The sequence below is a fragment of the Octopus bimaculoides genome, chromosome 14, assembly GCF_001194135.2.
Source record: "Octopus bimaculoides isolate UCB-OBI-ISO-001 chromosome 14, ASM119413v2, whole genome shotgun sequence".
NCBI lineage: Eukaryota > Metazoa > Mollusca > Cephalopoda > Octopoda > Octopodidae > Octopus > Octopus bimaculoides.
Genome location: NC_068994.1, coordinates 54,062,352 through 54,082,360, shown reverse-complemented (window position 1 = coordinate 54,082,360; position 20,009 = coordinate 54,062,352). Strand labels below are relative to the sequence as shown.

The 20,009-nt window shown below is 38.2% G+C and overlaps 1 protein-coding gene across 3 annotated transcripts; it reads right to left on the bottom strand.

The window, feature by feature from the left end:
* Positions 1–1,302: 1,302 nt before the first annotated feature.
* Positions 1,303–19,804, bottom strand: LOC106867702 (uncharacterized). Of its 3 annotated transcripts, none has more exons than XM_014912660.2 (19): positions 19,706–19,804; positions 18,207–18,360; positions 17,911–18,049; positions 16,714–16,838; positions 15,840–15,891; positions 14,942–14,987; positions 14,477–14,809; positions 13,805–13,933; positions 12,310–12,493; positions 11,652–11,771; positions 10,871–10,958; positions 9,926–10,001; positions 7,919–8,032; positions 7,291–7,355; positions 6,738–6,814; positions 6,368–6,425; positions 5,409–5,578; positions 4,367–4,497; positions 1,303–3,827 (listed from the first exon to the last, which is right to left on the bottom strand). In XM_014912660.2, exons 1-19 carry the CDS (start codon positions 19,779–19,781, stop codon positions 2,542–2,544), a joined length of 3,423 nt encoding a protein of 1,140 aa, XP_014768146.1. In that variant the 5' UTR covers positions 19,782–19,804; the 3' UTR covers positions 1,303–2,541. The 3 variants fall into 3 exon arrangements, with proteins under 3 accessions (XP_014768146.1, XP_014768147.1, XP_014768148.1); XM_014912661.2 differs by having other exon boundaries at positions 6,368–6,422; XM_014912662.2 differs by having other exon boundaries at positions 14,483–14,809.
* Between the last annotated feature and the right edge of the window lie 205 nt (positions 19,805–20,009).

Below are 20,009 nucleotides of genomic sequence, written 5' to 3'. Positions count from 1 at the left end.
TTTTTTCCACAATTCTTTCTCCAAAGAACTCCCTAAAACTTTGCACAATCTCTGTGTACCCATATTTTTGCTGCAGACATCTAGCTTCAGATGCTGAAACCTAACACCAGACATATTGATCACACTAGCTTTGAAAGCAGAGTGTGGAAGGTCTGCAGAGGTCAAAGGTACAGTTCGTTCCTGCTGATTAAACCCAATGAAATTAAAAGAAACGATGGGAAATGAAGTTCGCTAAACTGTACATAGCATGATAAATGAAGAAGCAAGAAGAGAACAAAAGCTGTTAGGGGTTTGCCATAAAATATGGGGTTAACTAAACATTGATGTTTCTAGAGAAAATTATTTCAGTGTGTTTAAGCAATTAAGAAGTTCAATCTCACTGCATCATAGCATCTTCTTGGACAAATGCCTTTACCATAGCTTCAAGTCAACCCAAACTTTGTAAGTGAAATTGGACAGATGGTACTGGAAGCTCAGTGGAAGAAACAGTATTCATGATTCAAAAGTCCAGCATTGTCATACTTATGCCACATTGATTCAACCTGAGTATTACATTAACAGTACAAGTGTCTGTGGAACACTCGGCCACTTCACATGCTAATTCGATGAGCAGGCAAACAACCAGAAGCTCATAGACTGAAATGATATTTATTATAGACACAGGTGTGGCTGTGTGGTTAAGAAGTTTGCTTTACAACTACAGGATTTGGAGTTCAGTTCCACTGTGTTGCACCTTGGTCAGATGTCTTCTACTATGATCCCAGTCTGAGCAAAGTCTGGTGAATAATGTGATAGATGGAAATTGAAAGAAGTCCATCACACACACACCTCATCATCGTTTAACGTCTGCTTTCCATGCTGGCATGGGTTGGACGGTTTGACTGAAGACTGGCAGACCAGGAGGCTGCACCAGGCTCCAATCTGATTTGGCATGATTTCTACAGTTGGATGCTCTTCCTAATGCCAACCACTCCAAGAGTGTAGTGGGTGCTTTTTACGTGCCACACACACACACACACACACACATATATATATATATATATATATACCAAGTCTGGCCATGGGTGGGGGAGGGGGTATATTACTTTGCTTAAAGACAAGTGACAGGAAGAACATCTGGTCATGGAAACTCAGCTTCAATAAACTCAGTCCAACCCATGCCAGCAAGGGAAACTGGACATCAATACAACAATGACGAACATTCGCCATACATTGTTCCGGTGCTTATCTAAAACATACACCCACAGAATATTACTCAGCAGCCGAATATTTTCATATATTTCTTAAACTTTTAGCATTCAGATTACTCTGTCACATGTACTGCTTATTTATTCACATCATTTTGAATTAAAACGACATTCCAGGGTAGGTGTGAGATGCCAGATCTGGCCGATTTGAACATAAAGAATATTTTGGCCAGATATAGCCAGTTTAAATGCTCAAGGGTTAAAAATTCTCCACTACTTTCAATCACTGGACTGTAGTCACAGTATAGTACCCCTTCACGAGTCACTTTGAGCAACACTACTTCTAGAACACTATTTGTTTCATAGGAGACCTCCAAAAAATGAAAGGCAAACATGACCTTGGTGTGACTTGAACTCAAAATACTAGGGAATTAAGATTATATTGTTAACCTGGGTAATGTTATATAGCTACTGAAACTGTGTGTGTGTATGCACATACATGCATTATTTGTTTTTAGGATTTTATACAACTTTGCAACAAGTTCTATAATAGTCTGAAGAAGAAAATAACTTCTATTACAAAAAATATAAGAGCTTAAAAAAGAAACTTCATTTTGAATGTAACACAACGGGCTTGTATCCAGACAGAAACCAAAAACCGCTTACATCTGTCTAAGGTAATAAGTGAAATATTAATTAACAATAGCAATTACCAAGTTTTAATAGCCATTTTTGCTACTAGAAAATAAATAAAACAAAGAAAAAGAAAGCATGATGTATCATTATTTGAAGATAACAAAGAGTAAGAAGAAAGCAAGTGAAAATTAGAGTGAATACTATTAGAAGCGGGTCCTAGATTATCAAATTTAACTAGGCTAATAAAGCCCTATTTTAGTAGCTGGGTAACGGGGTGTGTGGCATTCATACTTTCCCTTAGTGATGTGAGGAGAACTGACTTCAACCAAGAAATGAGGTCTTGACTTGCCGGGAGCTTTCATCTCTTGCTCTACATTACAACAGAACTTAGAATATTACTTAGAGTTAAAGGTCTCCCCAAGTATCTTTTGATGGGTGTTATTATTTCTTACTATACAAAACTGATAGCCAAGGTGTATTGGAAAATAAACATACATGAAACATACATGAACATACTTTCATGCGTGCATACATACATACACACATGCACACACAGATGATGAAGAATTGATGATGCAGTGCAAGAGATTTTAGTGATCGATTGAAAGTGATTGATTATCCATCAGTATCAAATGCAATGCGGATTGATAGACAGATGAAACCTTTCAAAAATACCAAACAATAGTCGCCAGGGACCAACACTGAATGTGAACAGCAGTTACATAAAAAAATACTTGGAATGGTTGGGGCATTGGTGACTCTGATGCCCTTCCCTACCACATATAGTACACTGGTAACACGGTATTTCCTGACTACAACTTTGAGTCCTACCCACTGACCGTGAATTCAGCTTCAAGCTGGGCTCGGGCTGAGAGTGCATGCTGCCAGCTTTGGCATCTGTGTTCGCATACCTAACATCGGCAGTGGAAGTTCGTGTGTCTGATTCCGAATTTGTGCGTAAACTAGAGAGATGCACTGACTTTGTCATGTGCTCCTGTGACATATTGCTAGCAGGCTTGTTCCCTGACAGTGTCTTTTTAGTGCTAGAAGAAGCCCTTCCTTTTGAAGTTTGTGAGGACACACAAGAGGAAGTTAAGGGTGTCGCATTAGTAGAGGAGAAAGATGGGAAAGTGCCATTTTTTTTACCCCGTAGTTCATAATTGCAGGACGTGTTCATAACTGTGGTCCCTTTCTCAGGAACCAGTCGCTTAGCAACAAATCGAATTTTGCCATTACCGATATCCCTAGCATTATTTCGTATAGCAGCAATGTGATCATCGGGATAGTCAAATAATGGATTATTTCGGTTGGAAGTCCGGCTGTTGGCATTCCTATTAGGGCCATCACCAGATGAATCAGCCACTCGAGCAGCATAGCTCCCTCGCAACAATTCTGAATTTGCTTGTTTCTCCTCGACCTCTTCTACCATGTTGGGTAGTTCTTTTTCTTCTTCGATTTGAGGAGGTGGTTGAGGTGGAGAGGGACAAGGGGCCGATGCTGACTCAAGGGTCTTTTCAAGGAAGTAAGGTTCAAACAAGTTCAGAGACATCGCAGACGGTCGTTTCAATTCCAAATCGGAACTGTACCGTTGTGAGAGATATTTCTCCTGGTGAGAGACCCTCTCTGGCAGGACCTCCAAATCATCAGAGTTGAGAGGTGGGGAGTCGTTCTCTTCTTCCGGCTCTGGTTCTGGTTCTGGTGATGCTGACCGCGGAGGCGAAGCAGCACATGGAAACTCAGACGATTGTAAGAGTTCAGTTGAACAACATCGAGTTGAATCCAATGGCGGAGTCAGAGGAGGGGAGGCTGGGTTATCCCTGCTGTAAAGGGCACTGAACTGATGTTCTAAAGGCGCATTTTGGCTGGAGTTATAATCTGGCTCCACGTTGTCAATGATGTCTGCTGGCTCAGAGAAATTAGGCTGGGTCCAGGAATCAACAGCTGACGTGTCTCCATTCTGCTGGTACATTGGAATATTGTGATCAGGTGACAATTGCACAGGATCTGTAATAAAAGAACGGAAAAGAAGAAAGAATATAAGAAAATGGAAGTGTTTATGAAGTATAAACATTTACAGGAATTGCATTTTTCAGTTTTGTTTTCAGTTACAAATATCAAATATATATATACAACCATGAGTACACACACATACACACACGTTGAGCTCCTTCCAATTTCTATGTGCCAAATCCACTTACAAGGCTTTGGTCAACCTGAGGCTACACTAGAAGACACTTAACGAAGGGGCCACACAGTGGGACTGAATCCATGATCAAATGACTGGGAAGCAATGTATCTGATTGTTCGGATGACTACTTACCTACAACAGGTCTGTATGTTCAGGGAGGGTCTGTGGTTGCTACTGCACAATAACAACATTTACAGCATGTTGCAGGAAGACAACAGCTCCAGAATGGCGTACTACAATACCATCTTAAACAACTCATGGGTATAGCAAGTATACCAGTAATGAATTTGGGAGAAGAGGAGGACTGAAGGAACCACGATTAGTGAATGGAATCATTGTGCTGGGGTTTACCTACCAATATCAGCCTTTTCTGGTACAGTTGGAATGTCTGTCTGGACTCCAACTGTTTGAACTGATTTCTGTTCCTGACTGTACAGCATCTGTTCTTGTTCCACAAAGATGGAAAACAACCTTGACCGCACCGCACTTTGATGGGAAAAAAAAGAAAAGGAATTAATAGACACACATTGAATAAGATATATAAAATGATTCACTGATATATATATAGTAAGATTTCTTTGTGTATTGTATACACATCTACACATTGCCCACATCTACACTTTTATAACTTAATCCCATTCATTTATCTATAAATGTATATTAATTTTTTTATATATTTATGTACTCATAGATTTTTTATGTGTTTTAATATTTTAATGACTGATACATTGGTATATTTATGAACTGATATACATCAATCCAAAAGCACCCACTACACTCTCGGAGTGGTTGGCGTTAGGAAGGGCATCCAGCTGTAGAAACTCTGCCAAATCAGATTGGAGCCTGGTGTTGCCATCTAGTTTCACCAGTCCTCAATTAAATCGTCCAACCCATGCTAGCATGAAAAGCGGACGTCAAACGACAATGATGATGATGATGTTGGACCTCTTTGAATTCTCCTTAAGACACACACATATGTATGTATATATATATATATATATATATATATATATATATATATATATATATATATACACACACACACACACACACACACACACAGATGCACATTTTATGTGCATGTGTGTGTGTGTGTAACATTATAAACATGAACAGAATGCAACAAATACACATGTAATGTGATAGACAGGGTTTGGGTTCTGTCAGACGGCCTACAGCTCTTTGTCTCATACATGCGTGTGTGTGTGTTTATGTAAGTCTTCTATTAAAATCTCGGATGCCAATTCATAAACATTCCACTATGTTTTGTTTTTCCTTTTGTTGTTGACTCTATATCCTCTCGCATTGTTCCAACCTTGCACAATTAGTCTCTTAAAAGTAACATCACACAACACTTCACCAAAACTATTCCATTTTAATGTATTTTCTTTACTTACAATTCCACACTGGTACTAAGGATCATTGACTTCATCTCTCTCCTGAGAAAACCCGTGAATTCTGAAGACAGATTCTGCAAACAACTGAGACCAGCAACTGTCCAAAAATCGAGGAATGAATGCTGGTAGAGATTACACAAATGACAGTCACTTTGTGGAGAATTGTTGGGCTGCAAAAAGAAGAAAAAAGAGAAAAGAGAGAAAAATAAATCATTTAAATTTGAAATCCAAGAGTTAAGAAATTTACTCTGATTTTGGCTTTTTTCTTCCTCTCTTTTATTCTTTTGACTGTGGCCATGCTGAAGCAGAGCCTTGAAGGGTTTTTTAGTTGAAGAAATCACCCCCACAACTTATTCTTTGTAAGCCTAACTAGAAACAGCAGCCACTTAATCTACAAAAAATAAAATATTTTGTATTTTATGCATAATAATCAGAATCACCTTCATAGTTTTATTGAATTATATGCATATTTTGCCATAAAAGGAAAATGTTGGTATCGATCTATTTCATTCAGGATAGGCACTGTCTACCTTGCCAGGCGGCACATCCCTGCTTGCTTGGAAACAGGTGAGGTTTAATGACAGCAAGAGCATCCAGCTATAGAAAATATGATTTGACAAATTCCATCAAGCAAGTATGGAAAAGCAGATGTAAAAATGATGACAATGATGTCCATGATGCAGTAGGGGTAAAGAACAACACTAAAACAGTAAACCAACAAGGTTGCTTTCTCTGCTAGAAATAGCAGTCTAACCTCCTTCAAATCATACTCAGATGACTATAAAATAAGAAGAGAGTCATATTCAATAGCATAGTGCTAAATACACTGTTTGAAAGAAAAATATGGGATGGAATGTGGTCCAGTAATTCCAACATAAAAACAATAAGTTTTGTAAGAATAAAATACAATAAACATTCCCCAGCATTCAATAGTAATACCAAAATATGCTTCAACTTACATTGGAGAAGTTCAACCATTTGGTGAGAATTGTCCTAAATGGTGTGAAAGAACATCTTCTGAAAGAAAAGACAGGAAGAGAAAAAAAAAAGAGATTGATGAAATAAGTACCAGTTATGCATTAGGGTCAATGTAATCGATTAGCCCCCACCCCTAAAATTTCAGGCCTTGTGCCTATAGTAGAAAAGATGATTTGTATTATTATTATTATTATTAATTAATTTATTTATTTATTTATTTTCAATAGCTTCATGTTACCATGTAGAGCCTCATGCAAAATGTCAGTGGCTTCAAGCAACCAGGTATAATGAGAGAAAAAGAATCCAAATGAAAATATTAAAAATGAAAACAGATGAATAAAGTTGTCTTACTGAGAGTTTCGGGAGCAGATTTCAACAAAAATATGGCCCAACAGGTCTGCAAAGGTCTCAGCAGTCAAACTTTCCGGCTGGTAAGCAACAACAACAACAATAGTGTAAGTTTTGGACGGAATTATTACAAAGACAAATACAATGAAGTGGCAGGATCATCATCATCATCATCAAACTTCTTACTGCACAGTCATGCCGGCACTTGTCTTTCAACAGAAAAATGATAATGAAAGTATTAAATATAGATGTGTGCAGTTTTAATGAGCAGGAAACACATCGAAGGAGTATTTTGCTCATTGACTTGTGTTTGATATCCGAAGCATTCCAGTTAACTACAACTTTACAAAACGCACACCATATAAGAAGGAATTGTGCTTGGTATTTTGTCACAACGGTAAAATACAAAGAACAAAAGAAAAAACAAACAAAAATGCTACTTGAATTTTTAAGTAATTTTAAAATGAAGACCTAACAAAAGGTAGGGTTTCATAGAAAAATACACCATTCAGGTCTGATATTTTCTAAAAGTAGAAATAAGAAAAAGATTACCAACCTTAATATGATCAATCTCTAAATCTGTGATAGTTGTGCGCAGACTATTCTCAAAACTGTTATGATCTGAAAATGAAAAGAAGACAAATTAAAAACATGTATAACACACCGCTACACTTCCCCTCCTCACTCTCTCTCTCTCTCTATCTCACCCTGTCTCCCTTTCAGTTGTAAGGTGACCTCTCTAATGGTGGTGCCATGAAAACAAAAAACAAAAGCACAAAGATCACTTTGTAAAATGGCTGGTAGATTAAACAGGGACAAGAAAACTCATTTAGCCTCTATAATGCTGGTGCCATGGAAATATGTACTCAGCGGACAGTTCTGGAGAAGGATTGAGGGGAGGGGGAATAGGTTAGTGAAAGGTCTAGGGGAGAAACAGTAAGTGTAAGGAGAAGAGAAGACATGAGGCTGATAGGGTTTCGTTAGAAATGGTATATGGCCATCAAATTTAGAAAATCAGACTCCATTGTAGTAGTAGTAGTAGTAGTAGTAGTAGTAGTAATAGACAAGACAAGGAGAGGACACAGAAGGAAAGTGGTTTGGAGAGAGAGAGAGAGAGCAAAGGCTAAAAGTTTACTTTATCAGGTTAAATAGTCTTTCTTGAAGTATGTTCTAAAGAAACTCACCTCGAAAATAAAATATTAGAGTGATGGCATTATTAAAGAAGTTGGGTTCTTGAATCGCTTGTGTTAAGACGGTCTTCAGAATAAGGTTCAGTTTCTGGGTGCTGGACAGTTCTCCTGAAACAAAATCAAAGGGAACAATTAACTGAAGTCTTATATTACGTCTTCGATAAATAAGAAAGAAGTACAGTTCAGACAAGCAATATGGCTTTTATGCTGCAGTACACATCTTAGATACTAATGTGGGAACCACTGAAACCAATTGTGCATATCTGGCACTCTGAATGTGTTGGGGTCTTTTTTTTCGGGGTGGGGGTTACACATCTATTGAGCCTATATAGAAACCTTTAAGCAGTCATTTCACCTGCTAAAAATAGTAACAAAATCTCACTCAAATCTCTCAACCCTTTCAAAAAAAAAAAAAAAAAAAGCATATTGGTAAATGTAGTCTTAGGTACACTTTACTAGGAGGGGAAAAAAGACAAAAATTGGGCTGGTTCCAATTAGAAACCCTTTCATGATAGGTCTGCCAATATGGAGTTTAGCAACAACAGCTGCATGTCTATTTTGTCTGCTGCATTTAACCCTCAAATTTCCTCGAGTCAATGTACCAACCTGCTGCATTTGGCAACGAAGGGAGGTCACTGTGTTATGCATGTTCTATAAAGTATTCTGTATATTGATATTACAGCCTACATTATATAACTAGGGTGGAGGCGCAATGGTCCAGTGGTTAGGGCAGTGGACTCGCGGTCATAGGATCGCAGTTTCAATTTCCAAACCGGGCGTTGTGAGTGTTTATTAAGCAAAAACACCTAAATCTCCATGAGGCTCCAGCAGGAGGTGGTGGCGAACCCTTCTGTACTCTTTCTCTCAATCTTTCTTCCTGTATTTCAAAGGACCAGCCTTGTCACACCCTTCGTCACGCTGAATCTCCCCAAGAACTACGCTAAGGGTACAAATGTTTGTAGAGTGCTCGTTAATTTCACGAGCAGGCTGTTCCGTTGATTAGATCACTTGGAACCCTCGTCGTCGTCACCAACGGAGTGCCATGATATAACTAGGAGTGAAGATGACTATTTGATATTTACTCTGTACAACTGTGAGCGTTAGACACAGCTGTACAGAGTATATATGCATATATGTGTGTCTAGATGTATGCATCAACATCATCATTTAACGTAAATGTCCCATGTTAATATAAGTATGTAGGGTTGATAGAATCCCAGGACTGAATTGTGATCATATGTCTGCTTTGGCATGGTTTCATGCCCTCCTTGTTGCCAACCTTCACCTCTTTCTAAGCAAAATAATTTCCCCATAACCAGAATTGGCTTTTGCAGAATATTGGAAATGAATGACATTCATTGACAAAAAAAATCACACGTCAAGACAAGGAGACACACATGATGGGCTTCTGTTTCCAGCTACCAAACACACTCACAAAGCTTTGGTCAGCTACAGTAGAAAACATTTTCCCAGTTGAGAAACAGGCACACATACCATACATACATATGTACCATACACACATGCGTACGTACCATACATACATACTGTACATGTACACACACATAAATATAAATTCACCATTGTTTTAACATTCACTTCTCCATTATTGTATATGTGAAACACAATTCACTGAGGGTAGATTTTCTCATTGGTGCTCTTCCTACTGCCAACCCTCACCAGTTTCTAATCATCATTATCATCGTTTAACGTCTTCCCCATGACCAGACATGTTTTCACACAAGATTAGAAACAAAAGACGCTGCTTGTATGATGGCAACACTTGTCTACAATGGTCACATGCATTCAAACAAAAACACATGCACATGCACACACACACACACACACACATACACACACACACACACACACACACACACACACACACACACGCATATTCTCTTGGAAACTCATTTGGGATGAAGGCAGAAACAGAGACAAACGAAATGTGTCAACATTAATACAAGCGTTTCACATGAAAGGTAAAAGTATGAGAAGAGTTACTGAAATCAAGGAAGAGCTGATCCATTTCCCAGTAGAGCTGTGGCCAGTGTACATTGGAATGAGCTGAAGGAAGGACCTGAAATAACACCGAGAAGAATAAAGACAATAAGATGGCAATTAACAATATAATAACGAACTAATTGCATGTAGTGTTCAGGTGCACTACGACTGGTCAGAAAAGGTTAAAAGAGGGAATGGAAAACAGACATGCAAGTAAAGAAAAATGGCAATGATAGCAAGAGATATACGCAGAGTGTGCAGAATAAAATGCAATAAGACAAAAAAGAGTCATGTTGGGCCTCACAGAGGCAAAGTGGTCAAGTTCCTTTCAAGCAGTGGGCCTCACAGAGGCAAAGTAGTCAAGTTCCTTTCAAGCAGTGGGCCTCACAGAGGCAAAGTGGCCAAGTTCCTTTCAAGTGTTGGGCCTCACGGAAGCAATGACCGAGACCTTTGGCATTATGTCGTGCTTGCAAAGAAGACCCATCAGGCCAAGTAAAATTAGAGTTGTGGCAGATACTGGTGTCGCACAAATGGCACCCGTGTCAGTGGCACGTAAAAGAACCCATTACACTCTCGGAGTGGTTGGCGTTAGGAAGGGCATCCAGCTGCAGAAAACCATGCCAAAACAGACTGGAATCTGGTACAGCCTTCCAGCTTACTAGCCCTGGTCAAACCGTCCAACCCATGCCAGCATGGACAACAGATGTTAAATGATGATGGTGGTGGTGCAGGGGCATGTCAGAATTAATGCTGGTGAATTTTGGGAACCATGGAACTTCTGAATGATGCAGCTCAACGCTTTAACAACAATAGCTACAGCAGGAACAATAGTAACAACATTCTAATAATATTAATCTAATAATTGCACCAACCACCATCTTTAAGTTACAATTTAAACATAGAGACCTTATTCAAGAAACAATTCACAAAAATAAGACATCTTACCTGCTGGAGTTTCTGAGCTAATTCTGTTAAATTAGTATCAATTACAGAATGGCTGCAATTTGATCCCCATGAAGTTGACCAGTTATTCCTACAAAAATTAAGAAAAATTTTTTAATCATTATTTCCTTATAGTATATTTTTTTTTAATTTGTTGGAATTTTTTTTAAATATACTTATACACACACAACAGTTTCTATCTACCAAATCACCCTCAAATCTCAGAGCTATAGAAGATACTAGCTTAAGGTGTCACATGGTAGAATTGAACCTGAAACTACGTGGTTGTAAAGCATACTTCTTAACCACACATCCATGCTTGTACATGAATATAAGTTTATCATATATATATATATATTGGCTTCAAATTTTAGCACAAAGCCAGTAATTTCAGGAGAGGAGATATGTCAATTACATCAACCCCCAGGGTTCCACTAGTACTTATTTTATTGACCCCCAGAAGGATGAAAAGCAAAGTCAATCCCAGTGGAATTTGAACTCAGAATATAAAAACAGACAAAATGTTGAAATGCATTTTGCCTGGCGTGCTAAGAATTCTGCCAGCTCATCACCCTATCAGAAATATACATTAGTTAATAACACATGCCAGCATTGACGTTAAATGATGATGATGATGATGAAATTTAATATCTATACATAATTATTATAAGAAACTAATCAAGCATTTATTAACAAGAGCAGTAAGCAGAAGGAACCCATCATGTTGGAAACGCCTCAGCTGAAAAAGAAATATGTGTGAAGAAAAGAATTTGACGGGGTTTACCTGGGTAAATTAGGTTTTGGTGGTTCCGTCTTTGAACAACTGTTGAACATTGAAGGTGGCACCAATACAGTACTAGGTTTCACCAGCTTCAAATAGTTTGGACTTAACGATGGTTGTTGGCTGAAAGTAAAGAGAAGTTGGTGAGGAAAAAAATTATTATTTAACTTCAGTCTCTTAGTTACGAAAAAACTGAACCAATTTTAACAGGGGACAAGACACCGGTATCTGTCCCTCTGTCGTACTTTAGCTTCTCAACATCCAACATGAAGCTTTCCTCTCTACAACAACTGTATTTAGTCAAGGAAGTCATTTTTTGTCTCGCAAGTTACTTGGCAACCTCACTAGCGCTGGTGTCGTGCAAAAAAAAAAAAAAAAAAAAAGTACCCATACATGCTGTAAAGGGGGTGCTGGCATTAGAAAGGGCAGCCAACTGCAGAAACCATGTCAAAGCAACACTGGACCTCGATGCTGATTGGATCCTATGGAAGACAAACATTAAATGATGATGAGGGATACCCATCTAATGATGTAGGCCTATATATGATGGGTTTAGCACTTGCCTCAATAACTTACCATTGAGTCCTGAGGTCTACAAGATGACAAAAACAACAATATCAACAACACGACTTTCTGTTCAAACTGCGTCGTCTTAACATACCGAGGTTCGAATGATGGGCTCCAAGTAGTGAAGTCATCGAAATTTCTCCGAGGACAGTTGTTTGAGGTTTCAGTAGAACCGAGAGGTTGGAAACCAGGAGGCACCGAACGGGTCTTAGTTGTCCAAATATCCTGACTCCGTGCTGGTGGATGTGATATAGGAGTTGAATCAAACCGAGTTGATGCTACAGAAAAATAAATAGATTAATTAATTAATAACAATAATAATAATAATATTAATAATAATAATAATAATGGTTTCAAATTTTGGCACAAGACCAGCAGTTGTTAGAAGGAAGAGTAAACCAGTTACATCAATCCCCCCAGTGCTCAACCAGTTCTAATTTTATCAATTCCTGAACGGATGGAGGGCAAAACTGACCTTCACAGAATTTGAACCCAGAACATAAAGTATTGGAAGAAATACTGCAAGACACATTTTGTCCAACATGCAAATGATTCAATGATTCCATCAGTTTGGTGCCTTTAATTTTCGGTGGGGCAAGACGAAAAATCCTTATAAGACAGGTAAGTTTACATGAAGTTTACATAAAATTAGGTGATGTAAAAAAAAGGGGGGGGGGGAATGGAATAAAATGTATACATAGTATACCAAATTTGAATACGAATACATGTATGACGTAATCCTGATGCAGGAGAGCCTCCAACCAGGGCCAATGAAGGAACTCCACAGATTCAAGATTACCCTGATCATCAAGGGTACAAACCTTCACCCAACTGATGTTCTATCTACAGGCAAATGCTGAGAGTATTTCTATTCACTCAAAGCAACTTCATCAGTCACCCCCTACCGTTTGACAGATTCACTGGTGGAGAGCCCTTCCCTCTCCATTCTTACTTTCCTTTCCAAGTAGAACTTGTAAATCTGAATGAGGGACTGAGTGAGGAGGAAAGGGTCTTACCTCAACCCTTTCAACATCATCCACCAGAAACCAGAAACAAGGAAACAGCCTGCCCAAACTTATAAAATGAAGGCAGCAAAGCAATCTTCTTGATGGGGTTGGCTGACAGCCAGGTCCAGGTTACAAGCAACACCAACCATTCATGTCCACAAGTCAGCAATGCTCAGAGACTACACAAATGCAAGCAGTACAGTTTTGTTGCTGTGATCTCATCTTGGACAGTTCCATATAGCAGCACCCCTCAGCCTGTATAGTTCAGCTCAAACCAGCAGTGCCCCTGCTCAGTAGCGTTGCAAGTCAAGGATATCTGGAAGTTATCCATAGCAGTCCCTAGCCAGAAAGTTTTCCTGAATAGATCAGCCAGTTCATCCTTGTTGACACCTAGATTTTATCCAAGGACATCATTGCTCTTACCCATAACTAGCCCTCTACATATTGCTGGAACATTCCAGAGATGTAATGTAAAAACCATATACATCTTGTGGGAAGATATTTTATCGTCTGTTGTTAAAGCACATACTTAGGCGTCAAACGAAAAGGGTTTTGAAGTAATAAAGGAAAGCTGCTACTAACGTAGATTTCTTGGATTATTATTCTCCGTTTGAAACTTCTTGTCCGTATACAATTCCTGAATCTGGCTTTGGACATCATTCATTACCTCTGAGAGTGTCTTGCTGTTAGAATAGTTACAGTCGAGAGAACCTGCAATAACAACAACAACAATAACAATGATAATAATGATGATGATGATTTCATTTATTTGCCACAAGGGTGAATGATAAGAAGGACAATACAAACACAAAAAGTGTGGGGATTTACATATAATGAAATGATTACAAAAAGGGACAGTAAGTATACACGGTATACATTGAAAAAGGGACATATGCTTAGCATACAAAGATTTTTTTAAAAAAAGGAGTAGAGAGGATGATAGAGATGTGGCCCTCCTGATACAGGAAGGCCTCTAGGGATAATACCATCACAACAACTTCAAAGGCACAAAGCCAGAAGATGGCATGTTGATAGAGGAAGGGATTTTTGCAAAAGCACAAATGTAAACATACATATATGCACACACACACAAACATAATATGTATACACATACATATACATACACAAATATGCATACACATGCATATACAAACACACACCAGGAATTTCTTAACGAATCAAAATTTTGCTTCATAAAAGGCTGCAGTTTCACTGATTAAATTTCTGTCGAAAACAACAAAATCTTAAACTTACACTCACTATTTGAAGCGAACATATAGTCAGCATTGTGACTGAAAAGGTTCTGAACCTCCTGCTGAGCTTTCTGGAACTGATGCATTTTGTCCATGTTGGCAAGTTTCTCAGGAGTCAGTTCCGACGTCGCATCAAACACCGAGAGGTCAGCACTTGGAATTCGCGTTTGATTCCAGTAATTCTTGTCGTCAATGTGTATGCCAGTGTGAGGGTGCCGGCTATTTGAAACTGCATCAAAATCTTCAGATTTGCATGTATCGGCCACTTTAGAATAGGCTTTAGGTGCGTGGAAATGGTCTGCAGGAAAACCTCGATTGTCATTGTTGTATGGTACTAAAAAGAAAAAAATATATATATATAAATAAATAAAAAAGAAATAAAATGGAAGAAATGAAAAATGCAAAATCAGTGAAGTGAAAATTGACAAAAATAGAGCATGACTGAAAAAGTAAAAATGATACTTACTAGATGGAGAGGCAATATATTCTGCAATAGGAACTTCCCCATCAGGCTGAAAGAATAAATTACACTTAGCATCACACTCTAGCTGACCATAATGGACACAGTAATGGTCAGGGGATATCATAATAGACACAGCAAGGGTCATTTTTACTTGATTTCCTGGAATGTGATTGTCCTGTGAACAGTAAGTGGTCCCCTGAGACACTTGAAAAGCTTAGAGAAGCCATTAGGAGGAAGAGATGGAATAAGAGGCTGACAATGATCCACATTCACCAGGACAATGCAGGACCACATACGTCTTGGTCAATAGACCAAGCAATCAGCAAATTACATTGGTCAGTGGTTCCCCATCCACTGAACAACCAGAAGCTGGTGCCAGTTTGATTTGATGAAGGACAGTCTTTAGGGATAATGATTTAATGACACAGACAAGGTGAAAACAGCTATGAAGAAGTGGGTACAACAGTTCACATCTGAATTTTCTTCAAAGAAGATTTGAGAGTTGGGTCCAAAGATGGTGTAAATGTATCACTTGTGACAGAGACTATGTTGAGTAGAAACTTTTGTAAAGTGGAAGAGTTACTCTATCAAACATATGCAATCTGAACAAACTATGTCAGTTAATAAAAAGTTAGACATTCATAGACATTCAGTCTCGTTCAAATGAGCAAAATTATGACCAGGCACTTTCTGCTCTAAAATTTTGTAATGAATCCAGTTGGCAACAGGACACAGAAATATAATTTGAATGAGTCACAATCATGTAAATCAACAAATTGCTGATTTCTCAACAGTTTCACTGTGTCCTTGACTATGAGACTAAATGCACTGGCTAAGTTTACCTAAGCTGTAAGAATGGCAAAACACAAAGTAGGAAAATCAAATACAATTCAGTACTTACTTTACAAACTTCAGACTCCAACAATTCATGGATGACACTGCGCTGGGTTTGACTGTAATTAAAAAATAAAAATAAAGGAAATATTTTAATTAAAAAGATTCTTTGAAAACGGGTTGTAGCGGTGATTTGAAACCAAATCATTAGATATGCGATCAGACATCACGAGTGTACCACAATAGTTTCACGTGGTCAGCATGAAGTTTTAGCATGATGGAGTTTCTAGAATGTTTTGTCGTTACCCTTTAAAAAAAGTGGTTTCGGTGGCAAAACTCTTTGCAGAATGTTGAGAGCAGCTGATTCGTTTACACATCTCATCTCTTGCCAGTAATTTCGTCTCACTCATGTGATAAATCCAGTAAACAATATAACAATTGAAATTACAGCACATTGGATTTGGTAGATGGAAACTGAAAGAAGCCTGTCGTGTAAACATATTGTGAGTGGATTTGGTAGACGGAAACTGAAAGAAGCCCATCATATGTATACATATATGCATATATTTGTGTATGTGCTTGTGTTTGTCTCACCACCATCACTTGACAACCAATGTTGGTGTGTTTATGACCTCGTAACTTAGCAGTTCGGGAAAAAGAGACCAATAGAATAAGTACCAGGCTTACAAAGAATAAGTCCTGGGGTCGATTTGTTCAACTAAAGGCAGTGCTCCATCATGGCCACAGTCAAATGACTGAAACAAGTAAAAGAATAAAAGAATAAAGGAATATGTAGACACCAGTTGCCAGGGACAGACGAAATCCTGCTGAGCATTTCGCCCGTGTGTTTCATTAGAAATAGTACTACAAAAGGATTATAAACAGAACAATTCGTTTCAGTGGTTGGGGTTGGGGTGAGGTGGGGAGGGGGTAATACTTACTAATTGTAGAGTGAAACAACATATTTGCCAACTGAGGAACAATGGAAGAATACGTAAAAATTTTGTCCAGAAACCACATTACTCAGTACTTTCCCGGCACGGTTTATCCATGATGGTGGGGCCAGCTGGAAAGAAAACCAACAATACAGTTAGACATCACAAAACCCAAATCACTTGGAATGAAAAGGAGCAAATCAATGTAAGTAACACTCAAAATACTAAATATAATTTCTACGAATGTCATGGTGGTGGTTGTTGTTGCTGATGTAGTCTTTTTTTAGTTGGCCTTTGGCATAAGAGAGACCAAAACTCCACAACTCTGATCATTCCATTTTCTTTTCTGCCATATTATATACTCTTTTCTACTCTAGGTACAAGGCCTAAAATTTTGGGGGAGGGGGCCCAATCAATTAAATCGACCCCAGTATGCAACTGGTACTTAATTTATCACCTCCAAAAGGATGAAAAGCAAAGTTGACCTCGGCAGAATTTGAACTCAGAACGTAAAGACAGACGAAATGCCTCTAAGCATTTCCCCTGGCTTGCTACGGTTTCTGCCAGTTCACTGCCTTTGCCTCGACAGCAATTCTTTTCTACTCTAGGCACAAGACCCAAAATTTTTGGGGAGGGGGCCAGTCGATTAGATTGACCGCAGTATGCAACTGGTACTTAATTTATCGACTCTGAAAGGATGAAAAGCAAAGTTGACCTCGGCGGAATTTTAACTCAGAACATAAAAACAGACTGACTGGCTCCCAGCATCAAAACTGCATGTTAATTTATGTACCAAAACACCAGATTAATAATGGCAAAATTGTTTCACAAAATTCTTATTTTCAAAATTAATTGGAACACAGGCAATGTATTTCAACAGAAATATGACAAAAGGGTTTATTTTACTAAATTCTTCATTTTTAAAGCCAGTGTATTCCAACTAAATTCTCCATTATTTTCAAAATCAACTGAAACTATTAACTGAAAGCAATTAGGTACTTTCTAGCATTCGTAGCCTCTCAGATATCCAAGCAGACGCTCAGGTAATCCATCAAACAAACAAACTTGTTCAATTATTTGGTGGTTGGGTATCCAGACATGGGAAACAAAATAGTTCTGACGGGACTAACAGGATTAAATTTTTTTTTTTTTAAGAGAGAGAGAGAGAGAGAGAGAGAGAGAAAGAGAGAACTGTAAACTCACAGGTTCAATACCATACAATCTACAATGCAATGCTTGGGCGTTTAGTTCACTGAAACGTGGAGGAAATTCAGTTGATATTCTATTGAGTGGTCGTTGCTCAGCAAACCCATAGTCCAAGTAAAATAAATCAGCTTTTTCTCTGGAAGAAACGAATAAGATATCAGCAATGGAGTTTACAAGATGTGGTTACAAATGAGATCTTCAAAAAAACACGTGAACTCTGTATTTTACATGTGAGAGAGAGAGGAAGAGAGAGAAAATGAAAGAGATAAGGATAAAAAAATTGGACAACTGACCCCATAACCCTTGAGATGCGAGCTCGTAACCATTTCTCAACTGAAGAGCTATATGCAATAACAAACTGCTCGGGCTGGACCATGCCGATTTGTGTGGCGGGTTTTTCATTGTGGAAACACTTTTGGATGTCAGTTTCAAGTTCGCAAAACTCAACTGGAAAAACAAAGAAATTTGATAAATGACGAAGAGGATAACAAAAATTTTCAATGATTTCTTAAGAGATAACAGATCTTCAAAAATGAAGATTTTCGTTAACTTCACTAAACCCAAATATAAAATAGAAATTCTGAAAACAAGATGGTGATGAACATCAATAATTTCATAAGAAATCAAAAGATCTTTGGACACAAAGTTTTTCATTTTTCTCAGCAAAATAAGGATTCACCATTTTTCAACAAAGAGTCATTAGAATGTTTGCAAATAATGGTGGCTCCCAATCTTGTAGAGACAACACTGAGGACATCTCCTCATTAATGCACCATGGTCAAGTCAGCTCCAGCAAATGGCCACTCTTGTCTCTATAAACTAATAAAATGCTTGCCAAGTGTAAAGGATTTGGTCATACGGCTATCAACAAAAGGAAAATAATTTCCAATTATCAGATACATAGGCACAGATATGGCAGAAGCGTTAGCACGCTGGGCAAAATGCTTAGTCTTTCTTTCCCCGTGTGATATCCTTGGTCGTCATCAACAATGATGGACAAACAAATTTCATCACAGACCAACATTGATTCGGCAAAGCAATGATCAAAGGCAATCCAACAAAGACCACCCAGTCTTTTCCCTATAAACAGGCAAAAGAGGACCACATTACCCAGTTATGTCCTCCTCTCATACAATAGGATGAGATTCAAAAAGGATTTGATTTATTTCTGGCAGGCTGAGTAACCATGTCAAGGGTGCTTGGAAGACGTGACAATGGACAGATCTATTCAATGTATGGTTTTAACAAGTTCATTTCTCAAATGTAATTTAATACATTTTTACTGATGCCATCCTTCCATATTTTTTTTAAACAAACATTTAAGCAACGTAAGAAACTCAGAAATGAAAATAAAGCAAGTCGTAGCACAAACATATGTTGTCTGATTTAAACAAACTTTCGATCGACATTCATTTTCATAAAACAAACACAAGAAAGCCATTTCTATTTCTCTTTTCTTTTCCTGTTAAAGCCTTAAAAGACCACGTGACTTACCAGCAAATAAAAACAGACACAAACAAACAACTAAAACATTACTACTTAACAGACGACACATTTCTCTCGTTCTCTGACCAATGTTGAATCAATACACACACACACACTTTTTTTCCTTCAATTAAATTCACCTTATTATAGTAGAAAAGTTTTAAGATAAAATGACTAAAGTAGATTTTAAGCAAAGAACACACAAACATATATGTATACATGCACACACACACAGGTACAAACATACACACACAAAGTCGCAATGATAATAACAGGTATTAGATTAAATGAGACAATAATGACCAACCTGTTGACAGCTGTAGCCAAATGTTGCTGGGGTCAATGACATGAGTCACTTTGCCAACTTGGTACTGAAGATCCATAAGGAAAAATACCCAAAACCCACAACTGGTAAAAAGAAAAGGAAAACAAATATATTTTACACACATTTGATATTATATATATATATCATCATCATCATCATTGTTTAGCGTCCACCTTCAGTGCTGGCCAGGCAGAAGCTTGCACCAGACTTCTGTGTCTGTTTTGGACGGATTTTTTTTTTGGGGGGGGGGGCTGGATGCCCTTCCTAACACCAACCACCCAGCAAA

Bases quoted from the DNA above. Each gene is read 5' to 3' on its own strand.
- LOC106867702 (XM_014912660.2), bottom strand. From the start codon at position 19,781: ATGGATCTTCAGTACCAAGTTGGCAAAGTGACTCATGTCATTGACCCC. The intron at 18,361-19,705 runs GTTGGTCATTAT...TTGTTTTTCCAG, and splicing joins TTGGCTACAGCTGTCAACAG to TTGAGTTTTGCGAACTTGAA. The intron at 10,002-10,870 runs GTAAGATGTCTT...GTGTTATTTCAG, and splicing joins TAGCTCAGAAACTCCAGCAG to GTCCTTCCTTCAGCTCATTC.